Source organism: Symsagittifera roscoffensis, chromosome 9, assembly GCF_963678635.1.
Source record: "Symsagittifera roscoffensis chromosome 9, txSymRosc1.1, whole genome shotgun sequence".
Taxonomy (NCBI): domain Eukaryota; kingdom Metazoa; phylum Xenacoelomorpha; order Acoela; family Convolutidae; genus Symsagittifera; species Symsagittifera roscoffensis.
In genome coordinates, this window is record NC_087070.1 from 6929281 (window position 1) to 6948614 (window position 19334).

The 19334-nt window shown below is 36.7% G+C and overlaps 2 protein-coding genes across 2 annotated transcripts; both read right to left on the reverse strand.

Annotated features, from left to right (window-relative positions):
• Positions 1 to 3752: 3752 nt before the first annotated feature.
• Positions 3753 to 9992, reverse strand: LOC134854622 (kinesin-like protein KIF21A). Its single transcript, XM_063870956.1, has one exon. The coding sequence runs from the start codon at positions 9983 to 9985 to the stop codon at positions 5081 to 5083; it is 4905 nt and encodes a 1634-aa protein (XP_063727026.1). The 5' UTR covers positions 9986 to 9992; the 3' UTR covers positions 3753 to 5080.
• A 3279-nt stretch (positions 9993 to 13271) lies between these two features.
• LOC134854623 (vacuole membrane protein 1-like) lies at positions 13272 to 15317 on the reverse strand. Its single transcript, XM_063870957.1, has one exon. It carries the CDS (start codon positions 15313 to 15315, stop codon positions 13651 to 13653), a length of 1665 nt encoding a protein of 554 aa, XP_063727027.1. The 5' UTR covers positions 15316 to 15317; the 3' UTR covers positions 13272 to 13650.
• Between the last annotated feature and the right edge of the window lie 4017 nt (positions 15318 to 19334).

Here is a 19334-nt window from a genome sequence, read left to right on the forward strand (position 1 = left end):
AATTAAGAGAATTAGTAACCCATCGGTTATCTAGATACATTAACTGACATCAAGTAATGAATAGCATTTACGTTCAATTTCAGTCCTCGATTTAAAATCTGCGTTGTTAGGAAAAAGAATTCAGCAACGATAATTGAACGTCATAAAACTACGCTGCAAAATTAACGTTCAAAAATCACTACCACTATTCGAAAAAACGTAACCAATTTGAAAGAACTGCGTTAAAAGGTAATTTATTGGGAAAAAAAAACAGCCTTACGTATTTGATGATTAATTATCAAGTATGCTTTGCATGTGGTAATGCTAAAAAACAGCCCCGATTTTTTTTCCCGTTGAGTTTTTTTTACTGCCACTTAACCACTAGACGGTGGCTCTGCGATAAACAAAGTGTTCTTTTATTAGCGTGCAATAATAGCTTTAATTAGGTTTTCATAGATCAAAAACGATTTGGCCTAAATTATAATTTATTTTTGAAACTCAATTGATTTGTTAAGGGAATTAAAAGTTCACCATCGCTCTAATAATTATAGCCAATAGACTGTTGAAACTGTCAATGAACTCAACAAAACGGAAACAAAGACGACTCGATATTTTCTGAAACAATTTAAATGAAAAAAATGTGGCCTGATTCTCTTCGAATTTTAAGAATCTTTCATGATTGGCAAATTTTGAAAAAAAAAACTACACTGATTAGCAGAAGGTACTCTAAAACTATTTTTGTATTCCACTGGAAAATCTAAAAACTAAAACCCAGGGGCGGATCTAGGATTTTCTCGAGGGGGGGGGGGGCATCGGATTTTCAAAAAAATTTCAAATTATGTAATTTTGTCGAACTTTTTTTTAGGTCGACCAAAATTGATTTTCCGAGCTCTCTCAAAGCACTAAATAGTCAGTTTTGGCAAAAATTTGAAAAAACAGGCCAAAAACGGTTTTTAGTCACTTTTTGGAATTTTTTTTTTAAAGTCGCGTTTTTTCGACGCGCGTTCCCCTCTTAAAATTAGTATATTTGGGCGCCTTTAGAAAAAATTTTAGGGTCCGTCAGCCAAAAATGGATCTCTCAAAATAGTTAAAAGGAGGGACCCTTTGGGTGATCGGTAGGCGGTCGAATCCCTGAGCCCCCCCCCCCTAAATCCGCCCCTGCTAAAACCCTCCAAACTAAAAGTCACTCACAATTTTTCACACCAATTGCACTTTCCTTTTTGGAAAGCGTTATTTGCATACATCAAAAAAATCATGACGACCTAAAAAAAAGCGTTTTCACTGTGTTCAGTGACACCTATAATATTATCCGCGAAGTGCATGATATTCGCCTCTTGAAAAAGCCGGCGAATTATGAGCTTAATTTTACATGCGTATACTAATAGACACATGCTAATAAACGGTGCCCCCAATAGACTTTTATAAATTCAAACAGGACTACTTGTAAATCAGGGCGAAGAGTCATACGAAATTGATACGACCAATTAGCTAGCCTCAATTCAATTTGGAACGATTTTGTTGTGCGGTAGAATTCGCCACGCATAAATGCAAAGCGCGCATAAATTAGTCCAGAGCATGGCCAAATTGGCAATTTCCAAACCTTTGAAACTTTACACAGAATGATCAGGGGTAGAATTTTTTTTGTTTAATTTGATTTTAGGGAGTTGATATTTTCAATGGGGCATAAAAAATATTTCTGCAGTATCATATTAAAACATTTAAACTCTTTCAGCAGTGATTGGGATTCCAAAAAAAGTTCAAAAAAGTTGTCTCAAATTTGAGCAGTTTTGGTCTGAACTTTTCCGTCTTTTAGACTAAATGACACAAAGTTCTTTAAGAATCTCAATACTCAATACAATTCTAATTCGATTTTTATATTAATTGAGCTATTATGACATCTGATGTTCGTAGCATTTTCACAAATTTGAGCAGTTTTGGTCTGAACTTTTCCGTTTTTTAGACTAAATGACACAAAGTTCTTTAAGAATCTCAATACTCAATACAATTCTAATTCGATTTTTATATTAATTGAGCTATTATGACATCTGATGTTCGTAGCATTTTCACAAATTTGAGCAGTTTTGGTCTGAACTTTTCCGTTTTTTAGACTAAATGACACAAAGTTCTTCTTTAAGAATCTCAATACTCAATACAATTCTAATTCGATTTTTATATTAATTGAGCTATTATGACATCTGATGTTCGTAGCATTTTCACAAATTTGAGCAGTTTTGGTCTGAACTTTTCCGTTTTTTAGACTAAATGACACAAAGTTCTTTAAGAATCTCAATACTCAATACAATTCTAATTCGATTTTTATATTAATTGAGCTATTATGACATCTGATGTTCGTAGCATTTTCACAAATTTGAGCAGTTTTGGTCTGAACTTTTCCGTTTTTTAGACTAAATGACACAAAGTTCTTCTTTAATAATCTCAATACTCAATACAATTCTAATTCGATTTTTATATTAATTGAGCTATTATGACATCTGATGTTCGTAGCATTTTCACAAATTTGAGCAGTTTTGGTCTGAACTTTTCCGTTTTTTAGACTAAATGACACAAAGTTCTTTAAGAATCTCAATACTCAATACAATTCTAATTCGATTTTTATATTAATTGAGCTATTATGACATCTGATGTTCGTAGCATTTTCACAAATTTGAGCAGTTTTGGTCTGAACTTTTCCGTTTTTTAGACTAAATGACACAAAGTTCTTCTTTAAGAATCTCAATACTCAATACAATTCTAATTCGATTTTTATATTAATTGAGCTATTATGACATCTGATGTTCGTAGCATTTTCACAAATTTGAGCAGTTTTGGTCTGAACTTTTCCGTTTTTTAGACTAAATGACACAAAGTTCTTTAAGAATCTCAATACTCAATACAATTCTAATTCGATTTTTATATTAATTGAGCTATTATGACATCTGATGTTCGTAGCATTTTCACAAATTTGAGCAGTTTTGGTCTGAACTTTTCCGTTTTTTAGACTAAATGACACAAAGTTCTTCTTTAAGAATCTCAATACTCAATACAATTCTAATTCGATTTTTATATTAATTGAGCTATTATGACATCTGATGTTCGTAGCATTTTCACAAATTTGAGCAGTTTTGGTCTGAACTTTTCCGTTTTTTAGACTAAATGACACAAAGTTCTTTAAGAATCTCAATACTCAATACAATTCTAATTCGATTTTTATATTAATTGAGCTATTATGACATCTGATGTTCGTAGCATTTTCACAAATTTGAGCAGTTTTGGTCTGAACTTTTCCGTTTTTTAGACTAAATGACACAAAGTTCTTCTTTAAGAATCTCAATACTCAATACAATTCTAATTCGATTTTTATATTAATTGAGCTATTATGACATCTGATGTTCGTAGCATTTTCACAAATTTGAGCAGTTTTGGTCTGAACTTTTCTGTTTTTTAGACTAAATGACACAAAGTTCTTCTTTAAGAATCTCAATACTCAATACAATTCTAATTCGATTTTTATATTAATTGAGCTATTATGACATCTGATGTTCGTAGCATGTTATCTAATTCAATGCTCCTCACTAAAAACAACAGCAATTTTTTAAAATCTTTATCCAATTCTTGAAGCTTGTGCCATTGTTAAGAAATTAATAAGTAGATCACTAGCTACCGTGCGGCGTGGGCTACTTGAAGGCGTAGAAAACTTCCCGAGCCAAAGATCCTTCAAATAAAAATATGCCTAATGCTTTAAAAAAAAAGTGATACCAAAATAAATTGCAATATTTTGAGAAAATGTAATCTAATTTTGACAAGCTTCTAATTGACGATTGCATGACCATGCTTATACTACCAAACAACTGCTGGAAATGATTTGAAGTGAGACAATCTCAAGCACAATCAATTCGCGACATTCTTTGTGAATACAAACAAGTATTTTACAAAATATAGCCCATTTTCAAAACTATACAACCCAAATTATTCGCATAATCATACAAGACTTCAAAATATAGACATATTAATACTCAGCACCAAAAAGAGTTGATGAAAAACCAATATTTGGTTTCTTACGTCACATATAGAAAGTTGCAAAAACCGGACCAAAAAATTACTAAATTATAGATCAAGGTCGTCTTGCAAATATAAAATCCACTTCAAAACATCCCACTCATTTGATGAAGTCGTTATTCGCTAAAGAAAATAGTGCAAATAGTCGAATACTTTCTACTTATAGATTCAAAACTCTGAACTCAATGCACATTTTCTCTGCTTAGCAGTTGAAAGATTTATTTTATCACAAATTTGTGGTAAGAAAAGAAGGATGTTTTGAATTACAGGTTCAATATCTTTAAATGGCAAACATTTTCGAGCTGAAATAGAAAAATTTCATGTATGGGATCTAGTTGTTTTATCCGGCGCTTTTCCACTTTTCCATCCATCGTAAATTTACAAAAATTACAACTCGCCCCTTGTTAAAAAGTGAAGTTGTTAAAAAATTGCTCACTTGTTTACGCTGGCACTTTGAAGCATCACAATTTTTTTTTGGATAGGCTTTTTAAAATCGAATTGCAGAAAAAATCGAAGATGGGAAGAACTAGAAAAGAATCCTTCACCCTCTTTTACACGCTGATCGAAGTACAATGCAACAGAAAAATTCAAGTCAAGAAGCTGAAGAAAAGCAATAGAATATCAATCCGGGGTTTCAATATTTAAGTAGAATTAAATTTACATTCGGCAGCAAAATCGAATACAGTCTATACCAAACATTCACCACGTGAGGTACAATAATTGCACAATAGATTTGAAAAACTGTAGAGAAGACAGAATACTTTCTGCAAGCAAACATTGGATTTTTCCTCTTCCACCGTCCTAAATTGAACTTTGACTTGATTGTGAGCCAAGAAAAAAATTCGTATAAAAAATAGGTTGATTAATTTTGATGTTTATTTAAATTAATACGGTCATTAACTAAGGCCAAACTTTAAGAGAGCAATAAAAGAAAACGTATTTCGCATCAAAACGACGCAGATATGACCCAAAAAGAAGATTTTCGCTTAGTAGAACCTCATAACGTTTTGATGTGCGGTGGAAGGAAAAAAATGTCTTTTTCAATTCATAGCCTCCAAATTTTGACATCCCAATCTCCCGAAGCACTGAACAGACAGTTCGAATTACTCGCAAATGCATGCACGTGTGCTTTATGTGCCTTCAACTCTCCAAGAAGCTTCAATTTTTCACAGTCCCACACTTTCATTTCTCCCGACCTGCACCCGCTGACAAGATACGGAACACTGCCAGAATCATGAGAAGCTGCAACGTTCGGGAACATTGTCAACGCCGTGATCCAATGGTTATGAGCACTCGAAACGGAAGCGACATTATGGCACGTTTCTATACTTGACACATCCCATTGTTTAATGCAACTATCTCGCCCTGAAGAGTAAAGCCAGTTATTGTATATACACATGCTCTCAACGCCGTCGAAATGCGGAGGTTCCAGACTTCTACATATACCTTCTAACTCCAATATGGCTTCGCAGCATTTGACACTGTGATCTCGGGAACCTGTGAAAACTAAATCGGGTCCTCCTTTTATGCAATTTTTGACAGCTAGAACGTTAATGGCAGCGGAATGTGACTGACTTGGAACTAGTTGGATACTTTTGAGCGCTCCTGGTAAATGTCTTAAATCCCATATGCGAATGAAATTCCTCGAAACCGAATAAAGTAGATTGCCACAAGAGCTGAAAGCAACGTCGTTGATTTGATCCTCGCCTTGGGGTATTTTTGTAGTTTGGGCGCTGGGGTAGTCTAGACGCTCGTATGAACCGCCACTAGACTTTAGAGTCTTCAGACATCCGGGATCAGAATTCTTTTGCAAGGGATCCAAAACCTTGATGACATGCAGAGAAGCTGCGAACAGCAAATTCCTCGATTTATGATACTTCACCTGAAGAACCGAATGAGGAAACCCTGTAATTGAGAGGAGTTCTCCTCCTTCGTTCAAGTCCCAGACTTTTACAGTTCGGTCCAGTGACCCTGTGAAGAGATGAGTTTCAGTGGCATCAACTGAAACAACTCCCTTTTTATGACCTTCAGCCACATGATGACACTTCAGTGGGAAGTTCGCAGCACCAGCTATGGCACCTCGGTAGCCATTAATAGTCCCTACTTCAGTTTTATTTTCTCCGTCCAGGTCGACGCGAGGTACACTCTTCAGAAGACGAGTGAAAACATCCGAGTTATCTGATCTAGCTGCGCCTAATCTAAATGAATTGGATCGCGAGAGGTTCCCATTTTCACCCGAATCACCTGAACTTCTGCGGCTTGAATTGTTAGTGTTAGAAGTCGCTTCTTTTCTTGGACTCTCGGGAAGCGTGGAGAGATCTTCATTGCTCAGAAGTTTGATTCCAAACTTGTCCATCAAGGGAGTCCCGCTCACTAGAAACGTCTCAGACGCTGAAATACTCTGGCCAGTAGCTTGAGAGGAAGACTCTGAAGTTTGGTTTAAATTGGATTCGTCACTTTGAAACCGTGCACTTTTATTGCCTCGTCTTCTTGTGGTCACTGTTTCCGGTAAACTGAATCCCATTGGGGAGGGAACTCTTTGATGTTGCTGGTGCTGTTCTGACATCGTCGCACTTTGGACTAAATCAGGCGCGTCTTTAATAAACGTGCAGTTCATTTGTTCTTGTACAGGCGAAGCTGCTAGTCTAATTCTAGTATCGCTACCACCGTCATCGTCGTCCAGAATCACGAAGTCCAACAACTGTTGCTGGATGGTTTTATTTATTTCCTCCTCTCCAATTTGGGCTTCTAGTTCTCTTATTTTCGCCTGGTCCTCTTTCAATTGGACACTTCGTTCAACTGTGAAAGTTAATAATTGTTGCAGGAGTGACTTGCAATGTTTTACGTCCATAGATTCGACGTCAATTTGAGCAAACTTCGAGTTTTCAGTCGCCGAATTTAGAGTCACGATTGCGGCCTGCTTTTCCTCAATTCTTTCTTGCGCTTCTTCGATCGAACATTTAACAACTTCCAATTCTTCTAGCAGATGATTCAACTTCTTCGAGTCTTTCAGCAACTTAGCAGATGTTATTTTTTTGGCCAAAATCTGTTTTTCCGAATTCCACCTCTCTCGCTCTTTCATATGATCTTCCATTTCTTTTTCCAAATAAGCGACTGAATAACAATTTTCAACGTGACTCTCCATCATAGTACTAAACTTTTCCCAGTTTAGCTTAGAAGCGGTCAATGAGCTTCTTTTTCTGGATCTAAATGTCGAGTTGTTGCGGGTGGCCAAGCTTTTCTCACTTTGATCAATTTTATTTTCCAATGTTTTTCCATACTTGGACGAATTTGCAGTAGAATTAATTGTCTTGTCGTTCGCTTTTCGGCTTTCTGAGCGAGACTTTGTCACTCGGCCAGCTGCTTTGTCCGACATTTCGCCCTTCTTAGTTTTCCTCAAAACGTCCATTTCTTGTAGTTTTCTCTGTAAAATCACGTTTTTCTGCTGGTTTTCAATTTCTAGTGATTTAATTTTATTATCTTTCAGACGCTCTTGTTTTTTCAACTGCGCGACTTCTTTTCTTTGTGTTTGTTCTTTTTCTCTGTGACGTTTGCTTTCTTCTTTCATTTGACGAACTAATTTTGCCTTGTCGTCTCGCATTTTTTCAACATCAGTTTTCAAGGACAAAATTCGTTCCTCGTTTCTTTTCAGTTCATTCATATGTTGTTTGTTCACTTTTTCAAAACTTTTCAGCTTTTTCATTTCTTTTTCTAAATTCGAAACTTTTTGCTTGTACTCCTTTTTAATTTTTTCCAAATCTTCGCCTGATTTCTGAGAACCGTCTGCATTTTTCATATCATTTTGTTTGGCTTCTTCCATTGAATTCATTTTCATTTGCAATTCTCTAAATTTCTGGTCATAACCCTGCTTCATATTATTTAAAGCCACTTGCGATTTTTCCAGCTGCAGGATCAATTTTTCCTTCACAGATATTTCCTGAGTTATGTACGCAATATCAGCAACTCTCAAATCTTCAGAATCATCATTTTCCAAATCAGATTCATCATTATCGGAAGTTTCGTTTCCCGAGTTGTTCTCATCGTCATTTTCATTTTCGTCTTCGATGCTTGACTTTAACTCCGAAATTTCACTCAGAGTTTCCGCGTTGGATCTTTCGTCACATGACACGGAACTAGCTCGTTTTTCCGACGACTTTTCCTTTCCCGATGAAACTTTATTCCGCTTTCGGCGTTCCGGACGCGTAGTTGTGACATCTCCCGAAGTTTGATTTGTTCTCGAAGTTGCCAGCACTTCTTTCTTTTCGGCCAAGTCAGCTTCGGCTTGAGCGATTAGTTCACTCAAGTCTTTCTCATAACTCGACACGTCAATAGGCGGTATCGAAACCGACGGTTCAGCATTCCGAACAGATGACTTATTGGGCCTCGAAACAGATTTACTTGTAGATAATAAGCTTCGAGATTTGTTTTGAATAGGAAACTCAGTTTTTAAATTTGCTATTTCTTTTCGATATTTCGAGTTTTCAATTTCCAATTCAGTAACTTTGGATTTAACTGATTCCATTTCGCTCATATATTGTGCAATCAAATCGTCAACTGAATTTTCACTATTGCTCCCTGAATTCGAGCTTCGAACGCGCGATAAATCCCTTTCAGTTTTTAAAACGCTGATTTCTTGGGTTTTTGACTCAATAGTAGCTTGCAACGTTTTAATTTTATCTCTCAAACTATCTTGTTCCCTCAAAAGGAGCCTGTTTTCATCGCTCATATCGTTCATGAAGCAAACATCCGCGGTCAATTTTCCCTGCTTGTATTTAAGCAACTCGCTTTCAAGTTCTGCTATTCGATTTTTCAGATCACTTATTTGTTTGCTCGCTTTGTCCTGGTTAACTGAAGGTTTGTTTTTGATGTTTTTCGCTCGATTAGCGTACACTAAAGTATTCAAGGTCTCCATGAAATCTCGATCGGAGGGACTCACACAAGCAATCATCATTGTTCTGCTGTTACCTCCTAAAGAATCTTGTAGAAGTCTTGTCAACTTTGAGTTCCTGTAAGGAACATGTGAGCCTCGTTTTGTAGCATCGCCAAGAGCACTTATCACATTTCCGAGGGCTAGAAGCCCACAGTTGATTGCTATTCCTTCTTTAGCTCTATCTCCTGTAGCTCCTGTTCGCTTTAGTCTTTCGGATCCCGCGAGGTCCACAAAATGAAATTTAGCGGTCAAAGTTTCGAAATCAAGCGAGTCCGATTGTAGCTCTTTTTCAGCTGTTTCGTCTTCATTTTTTAGAACTCTTTGCTGTTTTACAGTTATTGTAAAAATAGCGTGACTTCTAGACGAAGTTGCATTCATGTTTGTCGAGGCTGTCACCCGGTTTAGAGATCCAATTTCCAGACATTTCAGACAATCTTCAACATTATTGACAGGCCTTGTCGAAGCGCCGCTGACATAAATCATACTTCCTTCTCCGTGTATTTTAATCAGGCCTTTCGCTCCCGTTTTATCCGCAGGTATCAATAGATCGTTCATGTCTTCATTATACAGTTCTAAAAACTGGGCGCTGATTTTAAAATCAGGAGGCGTGATACCCTTTTCTTCAGATTCCAATTTTGAATTCAAGATCTGATCAAATAGTCTGTTCACAGCGCGAGGTATTATCCCCGTGTTTTCGTTCGTCGGACTTTCGTTCCAAGCAGTTCCCATCGTGTATGTTTTACCCGAGCCTGTCTGCCCGTAGGCCAAAATAGTCGCATTATATCCATGTAGGGTTCCGTCAACTAAGTTTGCCACAGACTTGTCAAATATTTCACCTTGTTTTGCTTCAATGTCAAATACAAGGTCAAACGTGAACAACTTGTCGCTGCCAATTGCAATCTGCGACTCCTCAGGAATAACTGCTGTGCATTTTTTAAGTCCTTCGTTTATTTCTGATGAGCTTTGTGGTCGGACTCGCACTGCAACTTGAACATTGGTTTCATTTGGAAGAGATGGCATAATATTCTAATCTGAAAAGAGATTATTATTTTGGCTAAGTTCAACAAAGAAAAGCCAAAAAAGCGTAGTTTTGTCTATATAATTTTAAAAATCATAGCAATGCCCATCGCCCATTTTTTTATTACCTTTTTCAATAAGAATTGTGTTTCGCAGCTGATTATAAAAATATATCAAAATATACCAAAAAAAAATATTTACGTTTTTCTCAACTTCGTAACATTTTTCTGTAACTTGCACACCAGCGATGAAAAACAAAATTAACTTTTAAATTTTTCAAGCTCCAGCACTCTAGGGCGAGAGCGATGCGTTAGTTACGTACAACATCAACAGTTACCCGTTCGTTAGATAATAGTTTAAAACGCGGCTAGTTTTTCAATCAAAAAAGGAACAAATTTTACCGCAATTTATACAGTAGTTGACCAAAACATACTGTAGTTGAAATATTAGCGCTTAAATTTGCTTGCACAGCTCGACTGGAGGTCACTCGAAATTTGACAATGGGTAACTAACCTAGTCAGAAATCATGTGTGAACAAAAACGGAAAGATTTTCGAAAATTTACAAATCAGGATTAACTTTTTGTCAGATTGAAATAATCAGCGGGAGTTTAAATTTGCTGTTTAAATTTGCAGCAGTTGTTTAAAGGACTATAGATCACATTTTATGGGCAAGGTTCAATAAACATTTTAAAAAAAATTCAATTCATCAAAAAAAAATTCTGAAACTGAGAAAGAAAAATAGCGAAACATTTTCATTCGTTCAATTTTTCGTCAATTGTAAGAATATAAAGTAATAACAAATGCAAGGATAGCCGTTTACCGTGCAACTAGCCCAGAATGTTCCAACCCTTTTCAAATTTTTTTGCAGTTATTAGAATTTTTTAAGTTTTTGATTCCAGAATACTCCAAAAAAAATAACGTTACTCGAGTAAAACAAAGTTTTTACATTTTAAATTAGGCTATTGCAATCTTTTAAGCTATTGAAATTGAAACTAAGCTATTGTAAGCCTGCTTGAATCAAAACTTTTGCTGTCTGCTGGCTCTTGAAAATTCATTAACACTGCCATCAGATAACGTAGCAACAAATGCTAATAAATTTCCAATGCGATGTAGCAAAAGTTGCAGTAAATACAAATAGACACAAGTTTGCATGTAATAATTTGGAATATAACAACCTGAAGGCATCCACGCTAACTTTGCATGTAATAAAATGAAAACATAAAGCCAAATTATGCACAAAAAAATGCATTTCAAAAAAATAGCGAGATATATTGAAATGGAAAATTTCTGAAATAGAGTTTTTTTATCGTACTGTTGTTTGATTTTAAGAAACAGCTTTTTTCGGTTCATTTGATCAATGAAAAATGCATCAGCTGTGTTAACTTATTACTTATCGAATGCCAATCAAAGCACGCTACCAAAAAGCCGTAGAGGTGCAACAAAAAGTGACACAAGTATTCGCTACTTAGGTTGGAAAAAAAAGAAGAGTCGTACTATTACACTACGCTTGCTTAAGTTTGCTAATGCAATTATGCCGTATATAAACCGAAAAACACAAGATTTTTAGAATAATCGAATTGAAAGATTAATTTATACAGCCGAAAGATGGGCACCGATTGCGAAATGAAGTTAATTCAAATGTACTTACAAGAGCAGTCCGTTGCAGTACAAGTGGCACAGACTGTTACAACCATGGTAAACAATGCATTGAAGAAAAAAAAATCAACAAGTAAGCGTAGCGGAGCTTCGCATCACCTGGTATACCACACAAACTTAGCATTGTAAGCTAGCCGACATAGCATGAGATGGAAGCCATGAAGTCCATAAAAGATTAACATTCCAAGTGAAAATCACAAAGAAATCGAAATCAGAACCTTCGTACCAAGCACAGGCGTTTCAGCTAGACCAAGTGTGCCGAAGATAGGGAATTTAAACTTTAAAAAAGTAGAAATTCAAAATGATTCGATGATTCTGATGGAAAAATTGTTTACACGGAAAAAGTCTTATTTCAAGATGACGACGCTTGCTAATAGCCAGCATTTAAATATTCATGTGTCGAATTTTCTTTATCCTTTGTTACCTTTCTCCTAGGTAACACGAGTTGGTTTGAATCAAGCTTAGAAAAGGAAAAAACTATCCTGTAAATATTACAATAAAAGCCGCTCTAACATAGTGAAAAGTTATTTGTTAACTCGCCCTCTATCAATCTGAAAACATATTCAGACCTGTTTCTCTTGACACAAAACTTTTTGAGATCATGATTTAGTATGATACCACACATGACCACCTACGAAACTTTTTTGAGATAACTTTCCCCAACAGTAATTAGTGATCAGTTTGAACTTTTTTGCAAAAGTTCAGCAACTTCTCATTGTTCGGAGCTCTCAAAATCAGTGGCCATGAGTAAAATATTCGTTTGATTTCCTGTCAAGCTTTAAGACCATCACTTTTTTTGACAAAACAGATTTTAAAAAACTTAAATTTATAACTAGCTTAATCAGTGTTTTGTTAAATGTTACTAGAATAGTGTAAACTCTACGAGGGAGTTTAAAACTCCCTTTACCTATCCTCTCGTTTATCTAAACGTCATTGTTGATACCATGCTTTATACTTCCTTCGAGAAATAAATTCTTACTTTCTTTCTAGCTTAAACGAAACTCCCGATTCCCATTCATCCCACGAAAAAATATACCCCATGTATTTATATTTCTCTTCATTGAAATCGTGATTTTTTTCAGTTAGCTAAGCATTGAATTGAAAGCCTTTAGACAAATCCCCAATAAATCTATTAAAAAAGTCCCTCAAGGAACTTGAATGATTTACAGCTAAGGTTGAAATACTTGACCAGAAGGCTTAGAGGCTCAGCTTCTTGTCTCAATGCGCATTGATAAATTTTCTTCAGATCACTCTCCTATACTGGTCATTTCATTTTGAAATGGTTACTACCGTCAACGCTTCTATCCAACGCATTTTTGTGACTTAAAAAATCAATGACGTGCATCAAATTACCTTTTAGTTCCTCACTATGTGATAAGGAAAATATCTACATTTTACATTTCCTTGAAACAAGTAATGGAGTCCAAATAAACGGTTCAGAACAAAAATTGTTGCCGCTAAAATTGTTGATAAGGATCAAAAATACAGATACGAAAATAGTTGATGTTTGACAGCCTCGTTTTAAAATCAACTAGAACCAACTAGATTTCCCCAATTTTATCATTGCAATCAACGGCGTCACTTTAAAAACAAAAGACATTTGCTTAGAATTTTATTCTAAATTTTAGGACGAGATAAACAATACATACCACAAGTTACACACAGGATCTATCACCGTAGATACTGCACTACTTTCAAATTCTGGTTAGGCAGTGCGACAAACTGACAAGACGCAGTAGTGTACATATAATAAATCCATAAATTAAATGGAAATTCATAAATAATTATTCATTTATAAAACTCCATTAAATGATTACAATGAAACACTAAAATTCAATGTATTTGGAATGAAAATTTGGCCAAAAAACATGGCTTGTTAAATATATAGCATTTTAATGATGAAATGCACAGTAAAGGCAACGGCAAATGGGCAACAAAAAACTGATGACTTCAGATGAGAATGTCCCAAAATGATTTCGATTTCCACTCGTCGCTGACTCTCAGATGAATTTTATTTCGACTTTTTATTGTTCTCTTTATTTTTAACCTCGTTTCTACGTTTATAGCACGACTGGGCCATCGAATTCACAATTGAAACGACAAAGTATAGCACCATTGCTAGTACCAGTTTGTCAAACACCCAAGACAACCAGCTTTGTTTTGCCACAAACGCCGCGCTTCCCGCTTTTCTATGCAATTTCTGCTTCTCATTCGCAAAGAACTCTTGAAACGGTGCCTGTAATTTAGGTCCTAGATAAGGAATTTTTCCAATCAGCTGCACAAAATGCTCCGCATGATGTTCACTGAAACTCATTATCACAAATACTTTCTGTATATGCATTTTCACGATGGCTTTTCCTATCGCAGTTGCGCCGAAAAACTGCCAAAATGGAACCAAAAGGTATCCACATGTTATGCCAGCGAGGTCAAAGAGCGGATTCGGAATGGACGCCATCAGAAGGATTCCAGGGAAGCCAACTTTCTCAATCAATCTTTCAACTTGTATTTTACATCTAACTGAAAATGCAACCTGATCCGGTCTTGCGTCGGCAAGTTTTCTCAATTCTTCCAATTCAACCAGTTCGGCGTCCAGATCTTGAGTTCCAGAAAGTCGGGCTGCTCTGGCCATAAAGTATGGAGGTAGTTCGCCTAATGCTGTTCCAAGGCCCCACATGAAGGCTTCCAGTCTAACTTTGGACAAGATCTTCCATATTGTCATAGGAACCTCCGGCACGTGATCAGGGCAATTGATTTCCGTTGGATACGGCGGGCTTGGGAAATCGACCGAATTGCACTCGAATGCAGCAAGAGTTACAGATGCTATATGCGGTCCAAGGTATAACAAAAAAGTATGCAGGCCCGTTCCCAAACCAACTGAAGATAAAATTCCTAGAAAAATCCAGTAGAAACACAAATTGAAATTTTCCTTGACAACTGTAAAGACTGCTTGATGCCTACCAGGCATTCGATCCAGGGAAAAGAAAACAGAGAAAAGTGATAAAAAGATTAGTACCGTTAATTTATGCAACCATAAATACTGCAACATATCTTTACTCTTTTCATAACAGTCTAAGGCGAAGTAAAACAATGTTGTAAAAGGATGTGACCAAATGGCAATGGTATCCTCGGCTTCACTGGATTTCCCTTTTTTCTTCGCAGTTCGTTTCTCAGATTTCTTACTTGCTTTAGATGGCGTACCCGGTTCATTCGAAGTGATGTGATGACCGTTTGCCATTGGTTTCTCGGATACTGCTGAATTTATTTGAGGTGATTTGACTTGCTTTTGATTGTCATTGCCGCCCGCAGAGGTCCGCTTCTTCTTCGGAGAATCAACAGATGGATTCTGTCTGGAACTGCTAGTACTGCGTCTTCGCAAATTATAACTTGAATCTTGCGAGTTAGATCGGCCCGATGTTGTTTTCGTTTGCATAGAGATGGATTCCGTTCTTGTAGCGCGCCGCAAGAATTCTGCGGTCACATCAGGATGATTTCTGATAATATTTACCAATTCTTCTCGCTTCGATCTCTTTCTAAAGCTCTGACCAAGTGAGGAGAGAACATCTTTCACTTCTGAAAGTGTCATATCTTCCAATACTGCTTCAAATAACTCTTTTCTATTCATTTTAACTGGACTCTCCACATGATTTTTCCGTTGATCAATTTTCTGGTTAACCATCACAATCTTAAGTTGTAAAATATCTTACGGTCAAAGCTGTCAGCGCTTACATTTATATAAATCATAAATAAACAGAAAAAAAAACAGGACAACAACACAAGTTAAGAATTTATTCAACGATTACAAGAAATTAAAATATAAGCTCAGATACGTAGGTCCTATATACCATTAAGATTACTAATCCGTATATTTTTAACAAGACTGCTCGCATCACGGCGAATCTCTTAAAGTTCCAACTGCGCTTTAACCTCCCGTCCGGGTGAATAAATTTTCAGTTAAACAAACGACAAAATGTACGAGAGAAAGTATGTACTTTTTTGATTTTTCATTCTCTCTTAAATGTATTCTCACTTTAAGCAGCACCTATATATTTGCAATTTGGCTACTGAAGCTTTCTTACATAGCGTAAAGGGAGAATATAGTTGGAGAAATTTAATTTCAGAAAAATAATTACGAACTTACAGAAAAATAAAAGTAGGGTTTAAGAATTACTATTTATCTCTATTAAGGGATGAATACCTTGTGACCACCTATTGTCAGCTGTCATGGAAAGATTTTAAAATTATTTGAGTTTTTCTCTAATTTCATTCGTAATATTTTGATATTGCTATGATTTGTTTGATAACAATGCAAACCAAAGTAAAAAAACAAAGCAAAAGAAAGTAAGAAAGAGAAAGAATAGAATAAAAGGATATTTCTCGTCAGAATACTCTGATACAAAGAAATAAGGCCGTTACAGGCGTAAGGTAAGGTAATGCTATGATTAATTAATTATGTGAAATTATGTAGAAATAAAACTAGAATTGACTTACACTTGCACACTTGCCTCTCGGAATTTATTTCAATTTGCTAATAAAGGACGAAGAACAAAAAACATAAAAAAATCTCAGAAATTTACAGGAAAATGTTATTAATGATTACGTAATTTATTATGTAATTACAGGGGTGCCGGACATCAAGCCGACGGGACTTCAAGCCGAATCGTAAAATAAGGGACTTCAAGCCGAAGCTAAATTCAATTCATGACAGAGATTTGAGAGCCGAATAGTTTTTTTTTCTTTTCTTTTCTTTTTTATTTTGCTAAAGGTAATCAGAAGGTCATAGGTATCATAGTAACCGAGGTTACAGTCAGGGGTCTTTTCTTCACGTATTCCAGTCAAAATCCTTGGAATTTTCTAGATATGGTAGTGATAATGATAAAAGAAGATGACAAGTGTTTAAGTCCTTTTCAATTAAAACCGATACGGGTTACGTTTGTGACATTCGACCAGAATGGAAAAAATGCAATCTCTGCAGATTTCGAATTTTTAGCAGCGAGCCTTCCGAGTTAGTGATTTTGAAGGATTAAGAACGTTATTCGAACGATTGAACAAAACGTGAAGGTTGAAGGATTCGGAAATTGCTAAATTTTAAATTTTCGAAGTGATTACGTAACATTTCTTAGAAACGTCAGAAACGGCCATTTTGGCAGAAAAGCTGAAAAGCGACAGAATAACGATAGCCGCACTGACGAAAACAACGAAGATTGTGATAGAAGAACAACAGAGAAAAACAGAAGGACGTTCCGAGTTGCAACTATTGTGTCGCTACAATAGTTGCAAGGCCGTTGCAGACAACGGTGAAGGGTGGAAGATAGCCTTCCGGATTACGAAGAAGTCAAGATTAACGAGCTTGATTCAGTGGATTCAAGAATCCGGAAGGGTTTCGGAACTGGAACTTTTATTCTTTTATATAATTTTTTAGCTTCTTGTCATGTCCTGAATTGAATTTAATTAACAACTGGATTCATTTTGATAAGGATGAGAAGCTAGGAGTTGGGGGAAAGGGTTGATCCATCTTCGATGGAGATGATGATTTTTATCTACTGAACAAAAACAATAATAATTCAATAAATAGTAATAGCCCTGTTTTTAGGAGTGACCTCGTGGTCTGGGGATACTGAGACCCAGCCATGAGCTCACTATTTCTGCATGTAATCTAGTTAATTTGAGTGTTTTGACCGAAGCCGAAAGCAGTAACGTTTTTGTCGACCCGATGTTAGAAAAGACCACCAAAATTACTGGCTTGGTAGAGACGGTGAAAAGCATATAAAGCTCTGCTTAGACGTTAGCCAGTCGACTTAGGACTTAGTTTTATTTTCCGTCGATATGTATCTTCCGGGCGAATGTTACATACATGTTTTTATGGCGCTCCTGGGTGTTATTCTTTTTAACATCATGACCGGCAGAACCGTTAACGAGCACTCCGCGCCGAGCGGTGTGACATTCGACCAGAATGGCCAAAATGCAATTTATGCAGACTTCGAATTTTTAGCAGTAAGCCTTCCGAGTTGATGATTTCGAAGGATTAACGACGTTATTCGGATGATTGGCAGAACGGTGAAGGTCAGGATATTCCCGTATTTTAAAATTTTAAATTTTCGAAGAGATGACGTAACATTTCTGAGAAACGTCAGAAACGGCCATTTTAGAAAAAGAACTAAGAAAAACAGAACAACTTTATCTGTGATTGCGAACAGAACGAAAATCGAGATTAAAGAAAAACGACAACGAACTACAATAGCAGAGAACGTTCCAAGTTGCAACTATTATGCTGCTACAATAGTTGCAAGGCCGTTGCCGACAACGGTGAAGGGTGAGAACCAGCCTTCCGGATTGGTGTGAAGTTGAACTTAAGGAGCTTGATTCACTGGATTCAAGAATCCGGAAGGGTTTCGGGACTGGAACTTTTAGCCTTTTATATAAACTTTTAGCTTCTTGTCATGTCCTGAATTGAATTTAATTAACAACTGGATTCATTTTGATAAGGATGAGAAGCTAGGTGTTGGGGGGAAAGGGTTGATCCATCTTTGATGGAGATGATGGTTTTTATCTGCTGAACAAAACAATAGTAATATAATAAGTAGTAGCCCTGTTTTTAGGAGTGACCTCGTGGTCTGGGGATACTGAGACCCAGCCATGAGCTCACTATTTTTGCATGTAATTCAGTTAATTTGAGCGTTCTGGTCGAAGCCGGAGAGCAGTAACGTTTTTGTCGACCCGATGTAAGAAAGACCACCGAAAAGTACTGGCTTGGTAGAGACGGTGAAAAACATGCAAAGCTCTGTTTAGACGCTAGCCAGTCGTCTTAAGACTTAGTTTTGTTATCCGTCGATATGTATCTTCCGGGCGAATGTTACATGTATGTTTTTATGGCGCTCCTGGGTATTATTCTTTCATAACATCATGACCGGCGGAACCGTTAACGAGCACTCCGCGCCGAGCGGATGCTCACATTATCGCCCTTAATAGGCCTAAACTGCCGGGGCGGAAGGGTAGTTCGGAACGCAGAAGCCTTCCGGATTACCGTGAATAGTTTTTTAACCTAGTTAAGACCGAAAATTCACGAACCAGGAAGGGTGGGGGGAATCATGAACCCCTCATCCCCTGAGTGGTTTGTGACCAAAAACACTTAAAGATATAAGTAAAACCAAACAAAAAATAGTATAGTAACCAAGAAAAACAAAAAACATAAAAAATAACCGAAAAAACCAAAAACAGTAAAAAAGTAAAAAATCAGTAGAAATCATCCCCCCAGACAAGATGTGATTCAACCCCCCCGTTTGTTGTTGATATATATATTGTTGTTACAGGCATTTATATCAGTCAGGATTGTTACGATCAATTTTGTGGCCCGTTTGTGAGGCTTGTACTGTAGGGTTATTTGAGCATTTAAGCACGTTAATGATAAATTGCGCTCAATCCGGAAGGGTCAGCTTATTTGCGCTCAATTCGGAAGGGTCCTGGGTGAAGACCGATCCGGCAAGCAGTACAAGGAGCAACAAGAAGGGGCTCAACGACAACAACAATCGACTGTTGGGTATCGTTAACAAGTTTTGTATCCCTTTTGGTACAAAAAGTAAGATAGTAATCTGTGGGGGGCTCGACAGTGCTGCACTGTAGTGACCCTTCACCGAACTGCGAATATCCGAGTTAAGCACCTTAATTCGGATAATAAACAAACCCGGAGGGGTATAGTAT